At 44.5% G+C, this 24,596-nt stretch overlaps 2 protein-coding genes across 13 annotated transcripts in view; both read left to right on the forward strand.

The window, feature by feature from the left end:
• LOC108938675 (tumor necrosis factor receptor superfamily member 5-like) lies at positions 1–23,973 on the forward strand. 6 transcript variants are annotated; one of them, XR_003797406.1, is made up of 6 exons: positions 1–544; positions 688–743; positions 1,365–1,723; positions 1,858–2,013; positions 2,133–2,220; positions 2,357–2,623. XR_003797406.1 is itself a non-coding variant. In XM_029249790.1 (6 exons), the coding sequence occupies exons 1-6, from the start codon at positions 11,392–11,394 to the stop codon at positions 23,408–23,410; spliced, it is 732 nt and encodes a 243-aa protein (XP_029105623.1). In that variant the 5' UTR covers positions 11,351–11,391; the 3' UTR covers positions 23,411–23,973. The 6 variants fall into 6 exon arrangements, 1 of the variants encoding a protein (XP_029105623.1); XM_029249790.1 differs by lacking the exons at positions 1–544; positions 688–743; positions 1,365–1,723; ... (1 more) ...; positions 2,133–2,220; positions 2,357–2,623 and adding exons at positions 11,351–11,415; positions 11,740–11,842; positions 11,963–12,088; ... (1 more) ...; positions 22,524–22,611; positions 23,176–23,973; XR_003797403.1 differs by having other exon boundaries at positions 1–743.
• LOC108922349 (tumor necrosis factor receptor superfamily member 14-like) overlaps positions 16,189–24,596 on the forward strand; it is a 65,416-nt gene continuing 57,008 nt past the window's right edge. The window contains exons 1-4 of one of the 7 annotated variants that reach the window (XM_029249772.1): positions 16,189–16,805; positions 20,633–21,130; positions 21,769–21,868; positions 22,002–22,127. In XM_029249772.1, the coding sequence (XP_029105605.1) occupies positions 21,104–21,130; positions 21,769–21,868; positions 22,002–22,127 (253 nt within the window). In that variant the 5' untranslated portion in view covers positions 16,189–16,805; positions 20,633–21,103. Of the gene's footprint in view, positions 16,806–18,050; positions 18,830–20,449; positions 21,131–21,768; positions 21,869–22,001; positions 22,128–24,596 lie in introns of those variants that run through there. The other 6 variants (XM_029249773.1, XM_029249771.1, XM_029249770.1 and 3 more) reach the window with 6 other exon arrangements.

Raw genomic sequence — 24,596 nt, forward strand, 5'->3', positions numbered from 1 at the left:
TCCCCCTCTAGCCTTGTGCTGTGTGTTGCCGGGTTGGGCTCAGGCTTGCTGGGACAAGCAGTGTCTGTGAATGTGAGAGTGAGGTTTTTCCTTCCAGTGTAAAACTGGAACCTGCTGCAACAGCATATACAACAATAGTTCCCCGTAGCAGGCCGGGGAGGGCTAAGGACCAGGTGGAGCGGGGGGCGGAGCAACGACACCGGAATCTAAACAGGTCCTCTATTTCTTCCCTCGGGTGGACCAGTAAGGGGGAGAGAGCGTGAAGCCTGGGTACCGGAGACAAAGCCGCAGTACCAGGAAGCACAAGCCCGAGCACCTCACCGACCCCAATCCCGCATCCGGAGCACCACCCCTCGACAGCAGTTCCCTGTGCCCCCTTTTCCCCTCTGTCCACTGACACAGCTGCCCGTTAATAAACCCCTCCTCACGAGCACTGCACGTGACCATCTCGGCCTCCTTTTGTTACATTCCCCGTTACACCAGGTGCACCTGCTATCAGTCTGTCAGTTGGGGTTTGGCCTGAGCACCTGCCTGCCGCATACAGGTAACAGATGACGATCAGGTACCTTTTTACCGAGATGTAAATGCTGTATGGATTAAAAAGGGTCTCTTCTGCAAAGGACTGATACCGGCTTCATATAACTTCTTCTGGTGTATTTTTATTTCTTTGTGCACCGTCATCAACAGCTGGATATGTTTTCCCCAAAGGCACGAAAATGAGTTCTCTGCAATGTTCTCAATATGTAAGTACTCTTGATACATGGCCATTTAGAATGGAAATTCACCCTTTTGCACAAGTGGGCTTTCTTTAATATCGTGGCATATAGTACCGTGGGTTTGAACGAGGTGAGGAAGAACACGCAGGCAGCACTGATTTTGAACCGTTTATTGAACGCTGGCACACAAGGAAAGGATGCTCATGGTCTGAGGACCCCATTTCCTCCCTTACCTCCGTCTCAAGCTAGTCTTCCCAGGCTCTTGCCATACGCTGGCAGACACAGTCACCCCATCATTTCCCGCAGAAGTGCCCTCACTGCTTGCACACGTTACTCACAATGCAGCTGTCTACACAAAACATCTTCCCGCCTGAACACAGTTACGCAGGTCATTATAATATTTCAAACTGGCTTTACTTCCTCTGCTTTTGTCGTTAAGTTCTCCATCTCAAAGTCTAAATGCGGTAGTTCGGGTCACTGCAGTTCCCCCATTCCCATTTTGTATTTTCTACAAAGAATTAGTGTCTTTTAATGACATGTCAGCAGTTTGTTTTGGCAACACGGTTGCACCCCCATAGGAGTTACTGTGCAGCAGTTGTTGGTTTACTTTTAAATTGACTAGAACATTTTTTTTTTTTTTCTCTTTAGATGTGTGTAATCCTTGTTGTTATCCAATACAACCCGTGTTCTACCTGTCCTTGGGCTCATTATGAAATAGATGGAAGATGTTGCCCAATGTGTACACCTGGTAAGTCAGTCATGTTGCATCCTGTTACAAACTATATATCAAATTATTAAATCGCTGTCACCTTTTCTGATGAGAGGACATTGAAACTTTGTTTTTGTTTGAAAGTGGTGAACTGACAAATGCTTTCCAACAGGATATTATGTTAGCAATGACTGTACGTCTACCGATATCACAATATGTCGTCCATGTACCGTGTCAACTTTCACTGATGAACTAAACGGCCATCGTAATTGCAGTGCTTGTGTAGTCTGTGAGCAAGGTAGGAAATAAGTTTTTCTTCAAATAGGAACACTGCTGTTTTTTTTCAGCAGTTAGAATGATTTATAAAGCAGAATAGTTCTCATTTTCATCTCAGTAATAATAGTGCTATTTTCACCTGTATTTCCCCAACAGATCTTGGTTTAAAGACAGTAAAGGAGTGTAAACCCTTTTCAGACGCAGTGTGCGGAGTCCTGGAAGGGAACTATTGTACTGATCCTTATAAGGGAGGATGTAGAGCAGCACAGAAACACACAACCTGCAAACCTGGACACTTCATCAAACACCCTGGTCTGATTGGAATTTATGTTCTCACTACTAACATTATGCACATTAAGATAAAACATTACAACATGTGTTCCTGATACCCTTTCAGTGTTTTATATAATGCTCTGTATTAATTACTGTAGGAACAGAATATAATGACACCGTGTGTGAGAACTGCACTGAAAACTATTTCTCAAACGGATCGTCTCTTTCCTGTACACCCCACACACGGTAAGTCTGTCCCTGCTCTTGTTTTTTTATTTTATGTAATAAAATAAAAAAAACATCACAAATACAGAGAATACCCGATTTGAGTTTTTCTGTTAATTTTCATTTAATAAAAACTATTTTTCGTATCTCTTCACAGCTGTGAATCCAAAGGACTTCCCACAGTCAAGCCAGGAGACAGCATGTCTGACTCTGAATGTGGGGAGAATAGGGGTCATATGATAGCTGGGATTGTAGTTGGAATATTTTTAGTGTTTTTACTGGTTGGAGGAGGTGTAACACTTTACAAATTAGGGTTCTGTCCAAAGAAAAACAACTCCAATCCATCAGGTAAGACAATTTTAATGACTTGTGCAAGCATAATATTAACATAAAGACAGACCATTATTTACTAATGTTTTCCTCCTTTTTTTTTTTTGACTCCCTTAAACCAGGATCGGGTTTGTTTTGATATGTTTCTACATATCTATTCTCCAGTATATCACAGAATATTTTATCTATTATCTGTATTGCCACACCCATGCCATCGCGATAATCGTATACACCTGGACCTGGCAAGATAAAAGGCGAAAACAAACCGAGAAGGACGCGGAACCTTGATTCGCCGACCCAGCCAGCGCCCTTGCTTGGGTCAACCTGCTCCTCGCTTTCATCCTCGTCCCCAGTCCACAGCCCGACTCCCTCTCCCGTGACCCCCACCTTCCTGTGTTTTGATCCGTGTTTTCGTGTTTTGACCTATCGCCTGTATTCACCGACAACGACTCTGGATTGCCCGATAAACGACGTTTGCCGTACGAAGACCCACGCCTGTCCCCGACCACGGTTTCTGTCTTACCCTGCTAACTCCTGAGTGCTCCGCGATTGAGTCCGCCTCCTACGTCTGGACGAGAACATGGCAGAAGGTTCCGCCAACGGAACAGACTCAGCGGAGATCCACCGCGTCAAGAAGGCGCTCGCCGCACAAGGCCACCGTTTGGGGTCGATGGAGCAAACCCTGAATAACCTCGCGGAAGCTTTCCAGTCCCTAGTCGGGACGATGCAGGAGCAAGGTATGCTCGTTGCGGCGAATACCGCCCCAGCGACCTCGTCCAGACCAGAGACGCCATCAGCAAGACCTCCATCTCCTCTGTCCCAGCCCCCACCGCCCCACGATCCGCGTCTCCTGCCGCCGGCCTGCTTCGAAGGTGACTCCACGCGCTGCGCAGGGTTTTTGATGCAATGCAAACTTGTTTTTTCTAGCCTGCCTCAAGTGTACGGCGCTAACCTCAGCCGTATCACTTATATCATGTCTCTCCTTGCTGACCGCGCGTTAGACTGGGCCACGGCCACTTGGGGGTGTAATTCCCAGTCGACGTACGAAGACTTTAAGACCCGGTTTCAAGCGGTGTTCGGGCTGCCCCCGTCAGATGACAGCTTAAGTGAAAGTCTGTTCGAGATCAGACGGGGAACGAACAGTAGCCGACTACGCCATTGAGTTCCGCACCTTAGCATCTCGCAGTGACTGGGGCAGGTCAGCACTCCTGGCCAGTTTTCGCCGTGGTTTAGACCCTCGCATACGGAAAGAGATGGCATTCCGAGGGGACAAATGGAGTCTGGATCAATTCATTGAAACTGCGGTGGCCGTCGACAATGCCGTGCGCACCCAAGAACCACGGTGCCGTGCCACTCCGGAACGAACCGGCAACGAGTACAGCCCTGCAGAGCCCATGCAACTGGGACGAGGACGCCTGTCTCCCACGGAATGAAGGCGAAGATTCCAAGAAGCCCTGTGCCTGTATTGCGGGGAACCCGGACACCGTCGTCTCCAGTGTCCCGTCCGTCCCAGAGCCCAGGTGAGTGGGATCCTCCATTGTGACCGTATGACTGTTCCCATCACCTTGTCGTGGGAAGGGGGTACCCTGTCCATCCATGCTTTGGTCGACTCTGTGGCAGCAGGCAGTTTTCTAGACTTTAATTTCGCCCAGTACCACAAGATTCCGGTAGAAAAACGTGAGTTCCACCAGCAAAAGATCTCTTTTCTTGGTTTCATACTGACCCCGGAGGGAGTTGCCATGGATCCAGGAAAGGTACGTGCAATATTGGACTGGCCGTGTCCGACCACTACAAAGGCCTTACAACGCTTCCTAGGGTTTGCCAACTTCTACCGCCGGTTTATAAGGAACTTCAGCTTGATTGCTGCCCCGCTAACTGCATTAACAGCCACCAGATCCTACAGACTCCCATGGAACCCAGAGGCTCAACAGGCATTCGATGAGCTCAAACGCTGCTTCACCTCAGCACCTATCCTACACCAACCGGATCCCGAACTCCCATTCCTCGTGGAAGTCGACGCATCGGAAACTGGGGTGGGCGCCGTGCTCTCCCAACGCCAGGGTAAGCCAGAAAAACTGTACCCTTGTGCCTTCTTCTCCAGGAAATTGTCACCTACAGAATGCAATTATGACATCGGGAACCGGAAGCTGTTAGCCATGAAGCTGGCCTTGGACGAATGGCGACACTGGTTGGAAGGTGCAAAACATCCTTTTCTGATACTAACCGATCATAAGAACCTCAAGTACCTGCAGAGTGCCAGACGCTTAAACTCCCGGCAAGCCAGGTGGGCGCTCTTTTTTGCTTGGTTTAACTTCACAGTGACCTACCGGCCTGGGACGAAAAACACCAAAGCGGATGCTCTCTCTCGCCTACATGAGGAGAGACCACCCACTGAGGAACCTGGGTACATCCTGCCCAGGACCTGTGTGGTGAGGCCCGTGCTATGGGATGTCAACCAAGGGCCGCATCCAGATCCGTCCACAGCACCTCCAGGAGGACCGGTAGGTAAGCAATATGTTCCCCCAGAGAGACGAAGGACGCTGCTCCAATGGGCCCACGATCACCCAGCTGCAGGGCATCCCGGCTTCAGCTGCACTCAAGAGCAACTGCAGAGGCGATACTGGTGGCCGTCCCTCAAGGAGGACGTGCACAACTATGTCCGGGCTTGCCCGGTATGTGCACAAACAAAGGTTCCAACCCAGAAACCAGCAGGGCTCCTACAACCCTTGCCCATCCCAAGACGCCCCTGGACACACATAGCACTCGACTTCTTAGTCGAGCTCCCCAGTTCAGAGGGTAAGACCACAATCCTGACCATCCTTGATCGTTTTTCTAAGGGTTGTCACCTGGTCCCTTTACCAAAGTTACCCACGGCTCTCGAAACCGCCGAACTCCTCTTCCACCATGTTTTCCGGCTTTACGGTCTGCCCGAGGACATCGTCTCCGACCGAGGACCTCAGTTCACCTCACGGGTCTGGAAGGCATTCTGGAAAAAGCTAGGGATAACGGTGAGTCTGACTTCTGGCTACCATCCCCAGGTCAACGGGCAAGTGGAGCGTCTCCAACAAGACATTGGTCGATATCTCCGTAGCTACTGTTTTGACAATCCCCAGCAGTGGGTGCGGTACTTGCCCTAGGGAGAATACGCGCATAACACCCTCAGTCATTCGTCGACTGGACACTCACCTTTTCAGTGTATTTTAGGGTACCAACCACCATTATTTCCATGGCATCTGGAACCTAGTGAGGTGCCCGCGGTGGAGGCCTGGTACAAGAACAGCCAGACGGTATGGAAAACCGTGCGCAAACATCTTCTCCGTCGCCGGTCGCAATTGAAACACCAGGAGGACAGACGACGACGACCACTCTCCATCCTCCCTGGTCAGAGGGTCTGGTTATCCACCCGCGGCTTACAAGGGCCGTACATGTCCAAGAAACTTAGCCCGAAGTACTTGGGACCCTTCAAGGTTCTAAGGCGAGTCACTCCTGTCACCTATCAGCTGCAACTACCCCGGCACTTGCGTGTACACTCCTCTTTCCATGTGTCATTCCTGAAACCCATGGCCACTGCTCTCCATCAGCCGCAGCCCGCGCCTCCTCCTCCCATTGCCTTGCCCGACGGGAGTGGGCCGCCTTACATCGTAAGGGCGCCCCTCGATTCCCGTCGCCGCAGGGGGACCCTTCAGTACCTTGTGGATTGGGAGGGTTATGGGCCGGAGGAACGCAGCTGGGTGGCCTCCCGGGATGTGTTGGACCCTGGCCTTGTTTCTGATTTTCACAGGGCTCATCCGGATCGGCCCTCTCCCTGGGTCCCAGGCGAGCATCTAGAGCCGCTCCTGGGAGGGGGGGTCATGCCACACCCATGCCATCGCGATAATCGGATACACCTGGACCTGGCAAGATAAAAGGCGAAAACAAACCGAGAAAGATGTGGAACCTTGATTTGCCGACCCAGCCAGCGCCCTTGCTTGAGTCAACCTGCTCCTCGCTTTCATCCTCGTCCCCAGTCCACAGCCCGACTCCCTCTCCCGTGACCCCCACCTTCCTGTGTTTTGATCCGTGTTTTCGTGTTTTGACCTATCGCCTGTATTCACCGACAACGACTCTGGATTGCCCGATAAACGACGTTTGCCGTACGAAGACCCACGCCTGTCCCCGACCACGGTTTCTGTCTTACCCCGCTAACTCCTGAGTGCTCCGCGATTGAGTCCGCCTCCTGCTTCCGGACGAGAACATGGCATGTATACTACGCTGTTTTAATTTCTCTTTAAATTTTTGAAATTGTTACTATTAATAAAAACATTCAGTTTTCCTGTTATAACAGGAATACCCACTGCAGCAGTCAAAAGAAAGTAAAAGTGATCAGACACAAGTGATACAAATTGTATTAGAAAATTATTAAAATAAATTATTCATTGACTAAATGTTGCTTCTAGTTGATATGAGCCTTGAATTGATGTTGGCTCTGCAACGATGTCTTTAAATTTGAACACAACTGCTCGTTATTGCTACTGTTCTTAAACTTTTTTTGTTGCTTGTCTTTAAAGTCCAGCTGTTTCTTTTCCCAGATTTCTGATCAGATCATCTTAAATTGCTAAACAAATCAACAAAGGATAAATTTGCCTGTTGAGCAGACATGAGAAGAAAGACCTTTCAGAAGATACGGGGCAGTGACACACACATTAACGGGAATTTAATGTCACCAATTCACCTGAAACACATCTTTGGACTGTGGGAGGAAACCAGAGCACCTGGAGGAAACCCGCACAAACAGGAGGAGGGCATGCAAACTCCAAGAGTTTGTTAATCAAACCTACATCCAGTTGTACAGTCTAGGTGCTTGGCAGCAGAAGTTCTACCTGCTGGCCCTACAAACTTGGCGAAGGTCAAACCCACATCCGTTCACACCACCCAGGCGCTGTGAGACAGCAGCACTATTTGTGCCTGTGTGCTGCAGTAAAAATGTAATTTTCAGTAAAAGACAAAGGAGAGGGTCACCCGGACCATGAGTTTATTTGTGGGAAAATATTTATTACAACGGGGGGTGCGGTGGCGCAGTGGGTTGGCCCACAGTCCTGCTCTCTGGTGGGTCTGTGGTTCGAGTCCCGCTTGGGGTGCCTTGCGACGGACTGGCGTCCCGTCCTGGGTGTGTCCCCTCCCCCTCTGGCCTTACGCCCTGTGTTACCGGGTTGGCTCCAGTTCCCCGTGACCCCGTATGGGACAAGCGGTTCAGAAAGTGTGTGTGTGTATACACGTGTACGTACTTATACACACGCTTGTCCCATGTGGGGTCGCAGCAAGCCGGAGATGTAATGTGTCCTTTAATACAGTGCGAGAGACACAAACGAGCAAGACTGAGAATTTCCTAAAAGAAGGAATGCGGTTGTTATTTTGACTGGCAACTCAAAAATTCTGTCTCTAATGTCTCCTGCTCCTGGTGGAATCTACTTTTCCTGTTGTTCTCAGAGCCGCTTTGGAGACAAGAGTTTGTTAAATGAATAAACTGACCGCATAAGGGACGCTGTTGGTTCGATGTAAACTTCACTAGAAAAGGAAACTGCGCTTCATTACCCTTAAATGATCTGAGGAATGAACTGGAGATTCCAATCAGTCAACACACTTTACTGTAGTAAAGGTGCTTGCAGAGTGTGGTGGGAGGCACTTTTATTTTGCCTCATTCTGGTATAATAAAAAAGCTAACATGGTGGCACTCTGACAATTAATGTCTGTGTCAGAGCTTAAATATGAAGCGTCTTGAAACCCCAAGAACACTACACAGAGTAACGAGACCTGTTTCTTCAGTGTGGTTCGCTGTGGTGTTACGTGTTTCACATTCCTTCTAACACTGTTGACCACAAGTACAAAGTACAACAATAACAAGTATCTTCAGTAGTTCTCAGTCCATGATTTGGTTCACTGCTGTTTCCTTCCATACACCCTACTGTAACACAACTCGCTGAATGTGTAAATTCGACAAAAATCCTGGGCGATTTCACAGGTAAGACTGACAAAAGCATTAATATCCAGATTTCCTATAATCTCGCTCAGGTGTCCTTTCCTTGAGCATTGAGACTGTTTTTACTCTGATTTGAGTCTTTACTGTCTGCTGTCATACTATCGCTGTCGGGGGACCTCTCCCCCCCCACCTCATTGGTTCTTGTTTTACACTCTTTGTTGGTGTGTAAATGTGACTGTGTTGGTTGTGATAGTTGCGTGTGTCTGGGAAGATGTCATTACCGACTCCCCACAGTCCTCTTTAATGTTGGTGGCAAATGTGAAACTGTTCCGCACACATCCGTGACACTGGAAATAAAAAGTACAAGTGTTTTCCTGTGTCCAGGTACTGATTGCTGTACTTTACTGTACTTGTATTCAATGAAGAGGATTTCTGTTCTCCCAGCATCACCACTGTGGTGAAACTGCCCCCCACCCCCCCTTAAAAAAAAAAAAAAAAAGACATTGCTGCTTGGAGGACCATCACTGTACAACACAGTAAATTATTTTCTATGTGGCTGCCTCGGTGAGGTCACATTCAGATAGATCCTCAAGCCACTTCGTCTTTGAACTTTTCCCGTCTGGCCAGCGGTACAGGGCACTGAGCACCAGCACAGCCAGGCACAAAAAAAAGTTTCTTTCCTCAAGCCATCTACCTCATGAACAGCTAAATGCCCCCTAGGGAGTAAATAGGTGCAATAAACAATGCTATTTATATTTATTTTTCACATATCTCTTATTTGCTTTCTCTTGCATTGTATATGACACACCTGTACAAACATATGTCTAGTGTCTATTTTGTATATTGTGTACTTTATACTCTTTTTTTTTTTTTTTTTTTAATCTTTTATTAGCCTACTCTAGTTTTATTACCTGTGTCTTGTCACTGTCATTCTGTCTGTGCTGTGGAAGTTCCTGTCACCAAGAGAATTCTTTGTATGTGTAAACATACTTGGCGATAAAGCTCGCTCATTCATTCATGCATATCGACATGAATTCGCTGAGAATCTTGCAAGACCAATTTTTTTTTTTTTTTTTTTTTTTTTTTACACTGGAGTAAATTTTGTTTTCCCCACACCTGTAACGGTTCCATCTGTATTCTTCATGAACTTCAAGTATGCTTAGTAGCATAAACATACATTACATGTATGTGTGGCATTTGCAGCACATCTCATATCAGAAGAGCTTAATCACACTTAAGGTAAAGTGATTTAAGTCTCTCATTTTACTTCTCCCGATACATGGTTTTTTTTTTTTTTTTTTTTTTTCTCCTGACATTCTATACAATCTCCTTTCTGCCTGTTGCTGAGTATGAAATACGTGGAGGATATTGCACCATGTTTTCACCTGGTAAATCAGTTGTGTGATCAGAACTTATATCAAAATTGGTAGAATACAAGCACCCCCCCCCCCCCCCCCCCCCCCCCCATCAGAGGACAACTACTCAAAACCCACAAGATGTACTGAACACAAAACATAGAGGAGCTGCAGGGAACATATTGGTTACAGATTCTGTCATTGGATCCAAAGGTTGCTGGTTTGAATCTCATTTTCTGCTTTTGTACCCTTGACCAAGGTATTTATTGTAAATTGCTCCAGTAAAAATTACCTAGCTGTATAAATGGGTAGATAGTTAAACGTAAGTTGCTTTAGAGAAAGTGGATGGGGCATGGTGGGGCAGCAGATTTCGCCGGGTCCTGCTCCCTGGCAGGTCCGGGGTTCGAGCCTTGCCTGGGGTGCAACAGATTGGCATCCTGCCTGAGTGTGCTCCCTGTGTCGCTGGGCTAGGTGCTGGCTTGCTGCAACCCCACTCGGGACAAGCGGTTTCTGACTGTGTGTGTGTGTGTGTGTGTGTGTGTGTGTGTGTGTGCGCGCTTTAGAGAAAAGCATAAGCTAAATTAATAAATGTAAATATATTCTTTACATATTTATATTTCATGGGGTTGTGTGTTGGTGCAGATGGGCTTGGTCAGGATCCTGCTGTGTGGCAGGTCTGGGGGTGGCTTCAGGCAGTGTGCGTGCGTGCGTGCATATTTCATCCACGGGTCTTGGTTTAAAGATAGTGAAAGAATGTAAATCCTTTTCAGACACAGTGTGCAGAGCCCTGGAAGGGAACTATTGTATTGATCCTTATGAGGGAGGATGTAGAGCAGCACAGAAACACACAACCACGTGTTTCTGATACCCTTTCAGTGTTTTATATAATGCTCTGTACTGTTAATTACTGTAGGAACTGACTCTACTGAGAATTGTCCCAAAATATTTTATTTAAATCCATATTCATACTGTACTGCATATACATGCTAAGTTTGTCCCTGTTATTTATTTATTTTTATTTTTATAGAGCGCTCTTCTCACGCAGTGACACAGAGTGCGTTAATACAGGCATACAGCAAGAAAAATTGATACAAACAAAGACAGTCAGCTAATGGCTACCGTAATGAAGAAATTGTAGAGCTACAAGTATACCTACTGGCCACCGGGGAAAGGAACAAAAACTCCCAATTGAAGGTTGGGGGGGGGGGGGGGGGGGGACCTCTGGGAGTCCACGGGCCAGTGGTTGCCCACCCCTCCTGAGCATTCTAGAAAGTAACAATTTGTAAGCCAGTGTGTAACAAATAATTATAATGTTGGTTGGTTGTTACAGCTGAAATGATCTTGAAATCAAAAGGTACCAATTTAATGTTCCTGTTTGTACCTTATTTTACAGTTTTCAGGATTACGCGCACACAGTGGCTGAAACCGCTTATCCCGAGCAGGGTCGCGGTGAAGCGGAGCTGAGCCCGGCAACACAAGGCACGAGGCTGGAGTGGATGAGGACACACCCAGGACGGGAAGCCAGTGTGTTGCAAGGCACCCCAAGCAGTTATGGTCTTCACAGTGAAGCTGAAGGTAACCAACTGTATGTAGTCATATATATATACCCACACCCTGGCTGAAACCACTTGTCCCAAGCGGAGTCGCGGTGAACCGGAGCCTAACCCGGCAACACACGGCACAGGGGACACACCCAGGATGGGATGTCAGTCCATGGCAGGGCACCCCAAGCAGGACTCGAACCCCATATCCACCAGAGAATGGACCACCACGCCCCCCTGTAGTCATATATTCTTACTAGAAAACATAGTTGGTGAAGTTAACATATACTGATATACTGATACTTTTCATGGCTTTTCATGGTATACGTCACTTTTCATACACTTATTTTCCTTTCAGATGTGGATGATATTTCTTCTGACTGTTCCATACAGTCCGAGTTCTGCCTGTGGTCGGGCTCAGTATGAAATAAATGGAAGATGTTGCACCAAATGTAAACCTGGTAAATCACATTGGCTCATTTTGCCATTATATATCAAACTTGCTGGATTACTGACCATTTTCTGCTGGAAACAGTGTTATATGAAACTGGCAAATTTTCCCATGATATATTTTCTTTTAGGACATCGTGTTTACAGACACTGTGCAACAACTGACATCCCAGTGTGTGTTCCATGTTCTGAATCCACTTTCACTGATGAACCACATGGACGCCGTATCTGCCATCCCTGTACAGCCTGTAACCAAGGTGACATTTTCTTCTTCCAAAGTAGTTCGACTTGTGCATCTATGAAACATGTATTAGAAGGTACTGTGTATTTAAGAAATGAAACAATGGTTGTAATTTTCTTGTCAGTAATAAAAGTGCTATTTTCTTCTGCATTTCCCCAACAGATCTTGGTTTAAAGACGGCGAAGGAGTGTACAGCCTCATCAGACACAGTGTGTGGAGTCCTGGAAGGGAACTATTGCACTGATTCCTATGAGGAAGGGTGTAGAGCAGCACAGAAACACACAACCTGCAAACCTGGAGACTTCATCAAACACCCTGGTCTGAATGAACTTTTTTATAATTGAACAATTGTTAAATTTAAGCCCAAAAAAGTGAGGCATGTAGTCCTAAATCACTTCCTGTGTTTTATATATTTTTTCAACATTCATTGTAGGAACAGACTCTAATGACACTGTATGTGAGAAATGCCCTGAAAACTCTTACTCCAGTGGATCTTCTATGTTCTGTGCACTGCATACAGAGTAAGTCATCCCTGTTCTTGCTTTTTTGCTAAATTTTAGTTCCGTAAAACAAAAATAACAATGACAAATATTGATTTTATTTCTGGTGTTTTCTCATTCTTTCTCTAATCTATTTAATCTGCAAATGTTCTTTTATGGATTGCATTTATTATATATATTTTCACAGTTTTGAATCCAAAGGACTTCTCACAGTCAAACCAGGAGACTGTGTGTCTGACTCTGAATGTGGAAAGAACAGTCAATCTTAGACCTGGGATTATCGGTGCAATAATTTTTGTGCTGTTACTAGGAGGAGTAGCAACAGCAATAAAATACATTCAGGCTCCTTCAAATGGAATAGAACTGTGATTTGTTTGGTAAGACAGTTTTAATTGTTTACATATAAAAAAGGTGTCTGGTTTAACTTCAAATTAACATCTAGACAATTTTTTTTTTTTTTTTTTTTTTGTTTTTTTAAAGGTACTTCAGGACAAGATCAGGTGTGTTATTTCTCCATATTCATTTCCACCTTTACAGCTATTTTTATGTAGTATTTAAGAAGTTTCCACTTTTGTCAATTAACAGACTTGTTTATTTTACCATTATAATAGGAATACCATGTACAGCAGTCAGAAAGAGGTGAAATTCATCACTCAGGTGGGAAACTGAAATGGCAATTGAATTATGAAACCAAATGATTCACACACTAAAATAGTTTTCTGATGTATATCAGAAATATATAATTACAGTATGAGGATATCATGTAAGGATATCATGTTTCTTGTCTTTAAAAGCAGGTTCTTTCTCTTCCCAGGTTCCAAAGGAATGTCTTAAAGTGCCGAATGGCTCAACTAAACCAGCTGATCAGGGATCAGTTAGCGGCACTTCAGAAGATACCAGTTTTTTGCATTTTCAGTCAAACAGAACAAACGATAACATAGGAAGCCTGTGAAATGTTTAGTGAATTTTTTTTTTTTTTCCCTTTTTTCCAAGTTCTCAGACTGCTACTGAGATTTCTGAGAGGATTCTGCAACAGATTCATCATGGTCTGGAAAAGTCGAGACAAATATCAGAAAGAGTTGGCATCAACACCCGGGTCCTAAGAGTTACTTGCACTTTAAGGCTGGGTTGTAGTGGATAATGACTGACCCAAGATGCTCCCTGCTGAAAAGAGCTGTGCAATGTTGCTGTCCAGCTTTGTTGCTGACCCTGAATTGAGAGTGAAATTTATCCAGCTGTTTAAATGGGTAAATAATTGCAAGTAGGTCAAGTCACTTTTGGGAAAAGCATTAAGTGCATGTATAACTAAGTGAAAACGAAACTCTTAAAACTCTCAATAATATGCATTTTCGTGGCACATTCGTACAGTCTATCTCTCACCTACACGTACCTGTATTTTTTTTTTTGTCTTCATATTTGTGTCATTTTTACCAGATCTGAGGTTTTTTCCTCAGACTTGGTGCCATTTCTAAAATGCCATCGTCCGTATTGCAGAGCCAGAAATTATTCTGCAGTGTAATGGACACCCTTAGTCCATTCTGTTGTTTTACTGTACAGCGCTTTATGTCCACTGGCTTTCATTGTTACATGTATTTGTGTGCAATATGACTTGGTTATTTAAATGATTTAATATCTGCACAATTGTGTATCAGCATCAGATTGAGAATAAATAGTTACAGCTGTGAGTGTTGACCTGGATATATTTTATTTATTATATATTATAAATTTCTTTTCAAGTGAAATAAAAGATGTGATTTTGATTTGAAGAACACTTATGCTGTGTTCTGTATAGAACATTATAAAATTGTTAAATGTATTTAACTGAGAGCTGGTGTTACGAGCCCAAGGTTGTCTAGTGATGTAGAGGGGTTTAGCAAAGATTTGTACCAACAAATGAATGAATATATTTTTAATGTTGTGTTGAAAGATAAAATAAATAATCTGGCTCATGTTTGCCAGTTGAATAAAGAATGAAAAGACCAGTTGGCAAAATGTGGGAAGAGAGACAATGCAGCTGTTGTTCTGGGACTTTCCTGCTGGTGTGGGAATAGTGTCCCAATCAGTTACTGGGGAAAGCGCAAGAGATGGCACAGCAAGAACATCATGAAAGCTTGGAAAAATGAGAAGGAAAGGTAAAACCAAAAGTGATGATTGTGATTACTGTAGTTTGTTTAAAAAAAAAAAGAATTCTGGGATGTCTGGAGGAGAGGAAAAGATGCAGAAGAGATTTTTTAGAGGGAGGGGAGCTGAAACAAAGAATGAGGATTGATGGAGAGCAGCACCAAAAGACTGAAACCGTTATCAAAAGATGACATTGTGAGATTTGGAGATTCAAAGTACTGGGAAAAGAAAGCTGTTGTGCTGAAGGAAGTGAATATGAGATCATACATGGTCAGGGCAGAAAATGGACATGTCTTCAGGAGAAATCGCAGAAGTCTTCTAAAGACACAAGAAACAAACCAGACATTGAATGATGAAAAGAGAGAAGAGGGCCAAGCCTCACCTCAAGAACAAGTACCACCGAGCACACAGAGTTCTTCGGCCATCCTACCTGACAATGGTCATTCTGCAGAAACAAATGATCCTCCTGTACTGAGATCATTACGTACCATGAAGAAACCTGATAGACTTGATTTGTAGATGCCCATCTCCAGTGGCATTTGAGAATAAAGAAAATGCATGGTTTTCACAATTCCAGGTTTAAGTAACAACAGACTATTTGTTTTCGTGTTGCATTCATTGCTGTTTCCACAGTTTTGTTTAATTCAAAGTCAATACTTTTAAAGGAAAGGAGACGCGGCGATCAGTTGTTGTTCCTGGTATCGCCTGTAGTTGGCAGTAGTGTACGGTAGGTACAAGAAGGATACCTAAGGAGTACGGAGATGGATTTAGAGGAGTTACTGAAACAAACACACACACACACACAGACACACACACACCCCGTCTGAACCGCTTGTCCCATGCAGGGTCGCAGGGAGCCAGAGCCTAGCCTGGCAGCACAGGGCTGGAGGGGGAGGGGACACACCCAGAGCGGGACGCCGGTCCGTCGCAGGGCACCCCAAGCGGGATTTGAACCCCAGGCCCACAGAGGAGCAGGACCCGGTCCAACCCACCGCGTCACCGCACCACTCCTTAGTGAAACGCGTGGTAAAAGACCAGCGTTGATATTAAAGAGGCTACACGCCAGTTAACAGGAATCCCTCTAGGTGTGTTAACTGAGTAAACAGAACATTCACCTTGCTTTTTAAAGCATTTTACTCTTTCCTTAACTCGATGTATTCTTGCCTTATAGTGCACTGTTGGTTATTGGAAAATCCTGCCTAAACAGCGCTGTTGTCGGGGTCACATGAGGACTCAGGAGGCGGGACTGCAGAAACACAAACTGTTTTGGTCCTCGACATGTCTCAACAGCATCACCAGGAATGTTACACCAACCACAACACACCTGCACAAGTACATGTGTGTAAAAGTACTAAGGGTTGGGGGGAGAGGAGAGGAGACTCCTCCGGTTCTCGGCTGGGCACCTTTGGGCTTTGTTTGCATAGCGTAGCGGTACTAAAACACTTTACCTGTTTTTTTTTTTGGACAATGTCTGCTGAACTGCCCCATGACAAAGTTTCCTGTGCTCCGCACTTGGGTCCGACGCAACCGCGCCGTCCCTAACACCATGACCTTCTATAATATATTTTCACACTGATAAATCAGTGCGTTACAGAGTCAAGTGTGTGTGGAGGAAGAGAGAAGGGAGTTGGGACGACGGCTAGGGTGTGCGGACCTTGCTCTGCTTTTTTACTGTTTGTTTCCTGCAAGGAAGCAGCCGGTTTTTTAATCAATGTACCACCCGGTATCCCTAACTTAAGTAGTCTAAGCGCAGCATTTGTTCTATTTGTTATATGCGAACTAAAGCTACGAACGGGATTCGAACCGGCGCGGAGAAACCCTGTTGGATTAAATCCCACGCCTTAACCGCGCAGCCCGGAAAGGAGTGTTGTTGTTTTTTTTATACTTACTGAGATTCGATCGTTCAACTGTGTCCGTTGCTTCGCTGCAGTTAGTCACTGCGTCTCTTTGAGTCCCGCCAACAGCCAGAGAGCAAAAGGAGCACAACATGATGCCACATAGTCACGGTGGACGGACTGAGGTGTGAAGTTAGTGGGGTCCAATCTGGGCACGGGACACCGGGACACCGAACTACCGAGGCGTTTATCCTGTACCGGAGCGGAACGTAAGACGGTAAGTAAAATTGCAAATGCGGCAACATTTTTCGTAGGTAAGACTGACTAAATCAGCATTATCATGTCCAGATTTGCGGTAAATGCGCCCGTGAGTTCTTTCCTCGACTACTGAGACTATTTAGCATTTTTACTGTATGCGCTCATGTAAAAACACAATCATTAATCTGAAAAAGTAAGACGGAACGGCACAAAATCATGGCACAAACGAATGTGTTGGAAAAAATAAATGTTTATATCGCAAAAACAACGGTAAAATCTCATTTTGATAAAACAATACCATATATATGGTGAATACCCTGAAGTTTACAGTATTTCCAATCTAACAAGTACTCTGAACCTAGACGGGACGACACGGTGGCACAGCGGGTTCCGCTCCTGTCTCACACAGCAAGCGTCTGGGGGGGGGGGGGCGATAGTCATGCGATCGGTCCCTACTCAGTCTGTGTGGAGTTGGCATGTTCTCCCGGTGCTCTGGTTTCCTCCCACACTTCAAAAACATGCTGTTCGGGTTCTGTCATAGTGTGTGTTCCACTGATGTATGGATGAGTGACCCATTATAAGTAGTGTATTTAGCAGTGTAAGTCACCTTGGCTTGGGAATAAGGTGTGTGGGCTGGTAACACTACATAGAGTTCATGGGAAGTTGCTTTGGAGGAAAATAAAGTGTCTGATAAATGTAAAACACTCAACATACCCCAAGGCTTAAAACTTTAAATAATTAAAAGGACCTAACCAGGTAACTCCACTGTTCAAGGGGGCTCTTCCTGGGGTGTGACAATACACCTTACCTGCTGTTGGGTGTTTTCCTTTTCACAACACATCTCCCTTATTGATATTTTAGTAAATGTACATATACAGAACTAAGAACTTATAAATGGTGGCACAGCAAGTAGTGCTGCTGTGTCTCATTGCCTGGGTGGTGCAAGGGAATGTGGGTTCAATCCCTGCTCAGTCTGTGTGGAGTTTGCATGTTCTGTGTGTTTCTGTGGGGTGCTCTGGTTTCCTCCAACAGTCCAAAGATATTGTGTGTGTGTGTGTGTGTGTGTGTGTGTGTGTGTGTGTGTGTGTGTGTGTGTGTGTGTTTCACTGATGCATGGATGAGTAACCCCTTGTAAGTAGTGTATCTAGCAATGTAGTCACCTTGGTGAATAAGGTGTGTGGGCTAGTAATGCTACATAGTATCTGTTGTAAGTTGCTTTGGACAAAAGTGTCTGCTAAGTGAATAAATGCATAGTAAACTGCACTACACCATAAAATAAACAAGTAACAATGACAAATTCATTAATACAAACACACCACACACATAGTCATTTACAAGTGACTACTTGAAAGTACAATAAATCATAAAAAATGTGCAATTAAAGTGTGTTAAGAGATGTGAAAACCCTACACCAAACAAAACATGCTTATATTCACCAAAAATAGGGGATGTGGTATTTTGTGCTGAACACAGGCTGAAATTGGTGAGTTACTGCCAATTCTGGGGATACTGTAGTTTTTTATTTAGCTGATATTTTTCTCCAAAGTGACTTACAACATTTATATGGGGTAATTTCCCTGGAGCATTTTGGGGTAAAGTACCTTACTCCAGGGTATACAGATACAGCTTTGAATCCAAGGCTCAAAGCGAGTGTAGGGCAAAACCCCCATAAGACAGTAAAATACTGTTTTTAATATTGATTTTTTTGAGTGTTAAGCTTTATTTGTTAATTTCATTTGTTGCCACCTGATGCTGTGTCCTATGTCATTCAGAAATTCCTCCAGGGTCTTCCTGTCATTGACATAGTCCAGACATAAATTCTTCAGTTGCTGTTGATGATCTTTCATGGGACGTTTGACTCGTTTTCTTGGAGGCTGACTGTGAGAACTGTGGTGGAAACGGGAGGAATCCTTCTCGTGCACACTGGAGGAAGTCTTCCATCGGTGGATGCGATGACAAGTGCCAACACGTAGATGCTACTGAAATACTCCACCAAGCCTTCCAGTCCTTCCAGTTTTAGATCATTTTTGGAAAACTATACAGGTAGATGAAACGATGATCAGGTGAAATTAACCAACACAGAGAAAGATATTTTTTAGGATTATTTCATTACTAAATTACTTAATGTGTATTTTTAATGTCAAAGTGGAAAAACAGGTGCTTTTGTTGTCTTTTTTTTTTAGGAATGTTTTTTTTTTTCCTACTTTACACTTCAACAGAGAGGGTTTTGTCCCACTTTGTGGTTCAAACAAGGGAGTTTTGTCCTGGGGGGGTTTGCATGGACTCCGTTCTAAGCACTTCACTAGCAGCTGTCCAATGTGTGTATCTGTATGTGCAGTTCTACTCCCTCCTTGTCCATTAGAGAATTTACTTCTGTTTCTTTGTCACCGTGCCGTGACAGTGCTGGAGCTGAGTGGTACTCTGTTGTGTTCAGTAGAACAGGGTAATGTTCATAAAACGGCAGTCTGATAAAGCGATAGTTTATTAAACTATAACTGTGTCATATTTAAATTAAATTACCACAGTAATTTCCCTATGGTACACTCACTCCAACCATGCAATGTGACATTATAGTAACAAGATAAAGCTTTTCACACAGTGTGTATGATACTGATATTTTGGGTTTCTTCCCACTTTGGGGAAACATGCAACAATTAATTGCATCTTACTGCCACAGGTATAAAAGCTCAACAAGATGTTAAATTACGTATAACTACTTTTGCTTCTGGAATGAAGCACCTCTCTAACAAGTCATGGGCAACCTAGAAGGGAGGGCTTCTCTAAAAACCAAATGCAAAACATATCTCACTTATAGAAAGGTTAGTGGGTTGAACTGTGTTTATAATTCACAGTAAATTAAAGTAAAAACAAAACTGAAATGAGCAAAAAACTGCACAACTGAAGAGGTTCTGTGGTCTGCTGAAGGAACGTAAAGATAAAACCCCAGTTTCCGTAAACAAGCTACACCAACGCTTAAGGAAACACCTGTCCTCAATTTTCCTTTGTGTCAGATCTTGGTGCCTCTGGTGCTGATACCATTTCACCAGGTCCAAGCCTTTAGTCCAAGATGTGGTCTTTGTTAAACATCGCGCACACACACACACAATTTTCTTAATTATACACATCAGTCAGATTTTTGACTGAGGGACTTTTGATACCAGTTCGGTTAAAATCAGTGGAGATTTGTCAGTGGTGTGGACCAATGAAATACACTTCTTTGCTAGATATGTGAGAATATTCAATGTATTTTCCTTATCTTTCTGCATTTTTGCATTTAAGTGTGTATCTTGCTAAGGGTGTCACGTTACCAGAATGAATTATTTAGTTGGCAGCATATGGAGTATATTTGATTTCAATGAATGAATCCCCCAGGTGTTTTATTCTGCCACTTCTCTTCAATGAAGACAGACAATTCCAGTTCTAAAGTGACTGTTTTATAAACTCAGAACACCGCACTTAGACACTCACATTGTCTGGGGTAGTTTTTCCTTCCAGGGGACGTGATGGTGCTGCAGGTTTGGCCTGTGCCTGCTCTTTGGTGGGTCTGGGGTTCGAGTCCTGTTTGGGGTGCCTTATAACAGACTGATGTCCTATCCTGGGTGTGTCCCTTCCCCTCTAGCCTTGTGCTGTGTGTTGCCGGATTAGGCTCAGGCTTGCTGGGACAAGTGGTTTCTGTGAGAGTGAGGTTTTTCCTTCCGGTGTAAAACTGGAACCTGCTGCAACAGCATATACAACAATAGTTCCCCGTAGCAGGCCGGGGAGGGCTAAGGACCAGGTGGAGCGGGGGGCGGAGCAACGACACCGGAATCTAAACAGGTCCTCTATTTCTTCCCTCGGGTGGACCAGTAAGGGGGAGAGAGCGTGAAGCCTGGGTACCGGAGACAAAGCAGCAGTACCAGGAAGCACAAGCCTGAGCACCTCACCGACCCCAATCCCGCACCCGGAGCACCACCCCTCGACAGCAGTTCCCTGTGCCCCCTTTTCCCCTCTGTCCGCTGACACAGCTGCCCGTTAATAAACCCCTCCTCACGAGCACCGCACGTGACCGTCTCGGCCTCCTTTTGTTACATTCCCCGTTACACCAGGTGCACCTGCTATCAGTCTGTCAGTTGGGGTTTGGCCTGAGCACCTGCCTGCCGCATACAGGTAACAGATGACGATCAGGTACCTTCTTACCGAGATGTAAATGCTGTATGGATTAAAAAGGGTCTCTTCTGCAAAGGACTGACACCGGCTTCATATAACTTCTTCTGGTGTATTTTTTTTCTTTGTGCACCGTCATCAACAGCTGGATATGTTTTCCCCAAAGGCACGAAAATGAGTTCTCTGCAATGTTCTCAATATGTAAGTACTCTTGATACATGGCCATTTAGAATGGAAATTCACCCTTTTGCACAAGTGGGCTTCCTTTAATACTGCGGCATGTAGTACTGTGGGTTTGAACGAGGTGAGGAAGAACACGCAGGCAGCACTGATTTTGAACCGTTTATTGAACGCTGGCACACAAGGAAAGGATGCTCATGGTCTGAGGACCCCATTTCCTCCCTTACCTCCATCTCAAGCTAGTCTTCCCAGGCTCTTGCCATATGCTGGCAGACACAGTCACCCCATCATTTCCCCCAGAAGTGCCCTCACTGCTTGCACATGTTATTCACAAGTTACTCACAATGCAACTATCTACACAAAACATCTTCCCGCCTGAACACAGTTACGCAGGTCATTATAATATTTCAAACTGGCTTTACTTCCTCTGCTTTTGTCGTTAAGCTCTCCATCTCTCCACCTCAAAGTCTAAAGGCAGTAGTTCGGGTCACTGCAGTTCCCCCATTCCCATTTTGTATTTTCTACAAAGCATTAGTGTCTTTTAATGACATGTCAGCAGTTTGTTTTGGCAACATGGTTGCACCCCCATGGGAGTTACTGTGCAGCAGTTGTTGGTTTACTTTTAAATTGACTAGAACATTTTTTTTTTTTCTCTTTAGATGTGTGTAATCCTTGTTGTTATCCAATACAACCCGTGTTCTACCTGTCCTTGGGCTCATTATGAAATAGATGGAAGATGTTGCCCAATGTGTACACCTGGTAAGTCAGTCATGTTGCATCCTGTTACAAACTATATATCAAATTATTAAATCGCTGTCACCTTTTCTGATGAGAGGACATTGAAACTTTGTTTTTGTTTGAAAGTGGTGAACTGACAAATGCTTTCCAACAGGATATTATGTTCGCAATGACTGTACGTCTACCGATATCACAATATGTCGTCCATGTACCGTGTCAACTTTCACTGATGAACCAAACGGCCGTCGTAATTGCAGTGCTTGTGTAGTCTGTGAGCAAGGTAGGAAATAAGTTTTTCTTCAAATAGGAACACTGCTGTTTTTTTCAGCAGTTAGAATGATTTATAAAGCAGAATAGTTCTCATTTTCATCTCAGTAGTAATAGTGCTATTTTCACCTGTATTTCCCCAACAGACCTTGGTTTAAAGACAGTAAAGGAGTGTAAACCCTCTGCAGACACAGTGTGTGGAGCCCTGGAAGGGAATTATTGTATTGATCCTTATGAGGGAGGATGTAGAGCAGCACAGAAACACACAACCTGCAAACCTGGGCACTTCATAAAACACCCTGGTCTGACTGGAGTTTGTTCTCACTACTAACATTATGCACATTAAAATAAAACGTGTTCCTGATACCCTTTCAGTGTTTTATATAATGCTCTGTAATAATTACTGTAGGAACAGAATATAATGACACCGTGTGTGAGAACTGCACTGGAAACTATTTCTCAAACGGATCGTCTCTTTCCTGTACACCACACACACGGTAAGTCTGTCCCTGTTCTTGTTTTTTTTATTTTATCGCATAAAATAAAAACAATTGCAGATACAGAGAATACCCAATTTGAGTTTTTCTGTTAATTTTCATTTAATAAAAACTATTTTTATATGTAGGGGGTGTGGTGGCACAGTGGGTTGGACTACAGTCCTGCTCTCCAGTGGGTCTGGGGTTCGAGTCCCGCTTGGGGTGCCTTGTGGCGGACTGGTGTCCCGTCCTGGGTGTGTCCCCTCCGGCCTTACGCCCTGTGTTGCCGGGTAGGCTCCGGTTCCCCGTGACCCCGTAAGGGACAAGCGGTTCTGAAAATGTGTGTGTGTGTGTGTGTATTTTTATATGTAGGGGGTGCGGTGGCGCAGTGGGTTGAACCACAGTCCTGCTCTCCGGTGGGTCTGGGGTTCGAGTCCCGCTTAGGGTGCCTTGCGATGGACTGGCGTCCCGTCCTGGGTGTGTCCCCTCCCCCTCCGGCCTTACGTCCTGTGTTGCCGGGTAGGCTCCATGACCCCGTATGGGACAAGCAGTTCTGAAAGTGTGTGTGTGTGTGTGTGTTCACAGCTGTGAATCCAAAGGACTTCCCACAGTCAAGCCAGGAGACAGCATGTCTGACTCTGAATGTGGGGAGAATAGGGGTCATATGATAGCTGGGATTGTAATTGGAATAATTTCAGTGTCATTACTAGTTGGAGGAGGTGTAACACTTTACAAATTAGGGTTCTGTCCAAAGAAAAACGACTCCAATCCATCAGGTAAGACAATTTTAATGACTTGTGCAAGCATAATATTAACATAAAGACAGACCATTATTTACTAATGTTTTCCCCTTTTTTTTGAGTCCCTTAAACCAGGATCGGGTTTGTTTTGATATGTTTGTACGTATCTATTCTCCAGTATATCACAGAATATTTTATCTATTATCTGTATACTACGCTGTTTTAATTTCTCTTTAAATTTTTGAAATTGTTACTATTAATAAGAACATTCAGTTTTCCTGTTATAACAGGAATACCCACTGCAGCAGTCAAAAGAAAGTAAAAGTGATCAGACACAAGTGATACAAATTGTATTAGAAAATTATTAAAATAAATTATTCATTGACTAAATGTTGCTTCTAATTGATATGAGCCTTGAATTGATGTTGGCTCTGCAACGATGTCTTTAAACTTTAAATATGAACACAACTGCTCATTATTGCTACTGTTCTTAAACTTTTTTTTTGTTGCTTGTCTTTAAAGTCCAGCTGGTTCTTTCCCGAGATTCCTGATTAGATCATCTTAAATTGCTAAACAAATCAACAAAGGATAAATTTGCCTGTTGAGCAGACATGAGAAGAAAGACCTTTCAGAAGATACGGGGGCAGTGACACACACATTAACGGGAATTTAATGTCACCAATTCACCTGAAACACATCTTTGGACTGTGGGAGGAAACCAGAGCACCTGGAGGAAACCCTGCACAAACAGGGGGAGGGCATGCAAACTCCAAGAGTTTGTTAATCAAACTTACATCCAGTTGTACAGTCTAGGTGCTTGGCAGCAGAAGTTCTACCTGCTGGCCCGTACAGACTTCGCGAAGGTCAAACCCACATCTGTTCACACCACCCAGGTGCTGTGAGACAGCAGCGCTATTTGTGCCCCTGTGCTGCAGACAAATGTAATTTTCAGTAAAAGGCAAAGGAGAAGGTTGTCCACACCCTGAGTTTATTTGTGGGAAAATATTTATTACAACAAAAAGCCTTGAAATTTGGATCTGAACATTTGTATCCTAGTGACTCTTTTAAGTGGTTCAGAAAGTGTGTGTGTGTGTGTGTGTGTGTGTGTGTGTGTGTGTGTGTGTGTGTGTGTGTGCGCGCGCATCTATTTTTAATGTTTTGAAAAGCCAACACAGTGGTGTGTTTAGTAAACACTGTGGATTTTTTAAACTATAAAGCTTTTTATATCAAAAAGAGACATGTTGAGTTGGTCAACAATGTCCTCCA

This window comes from Scleropages formosus, chromosome 2 (genome assembly GCF_900964775.1).
Source record: "Scleropages formosus chromosome 2, fSclFor1.1, whole genome shotgun sequence".
NCBI classification, from domain to species: domain Eukaryota; kingdom Metazoa; phylum Chordata; class Actinopteri; order Osteoglossiformes; family Osteoglossidae; genus Scleropages; species Scleropages formosus.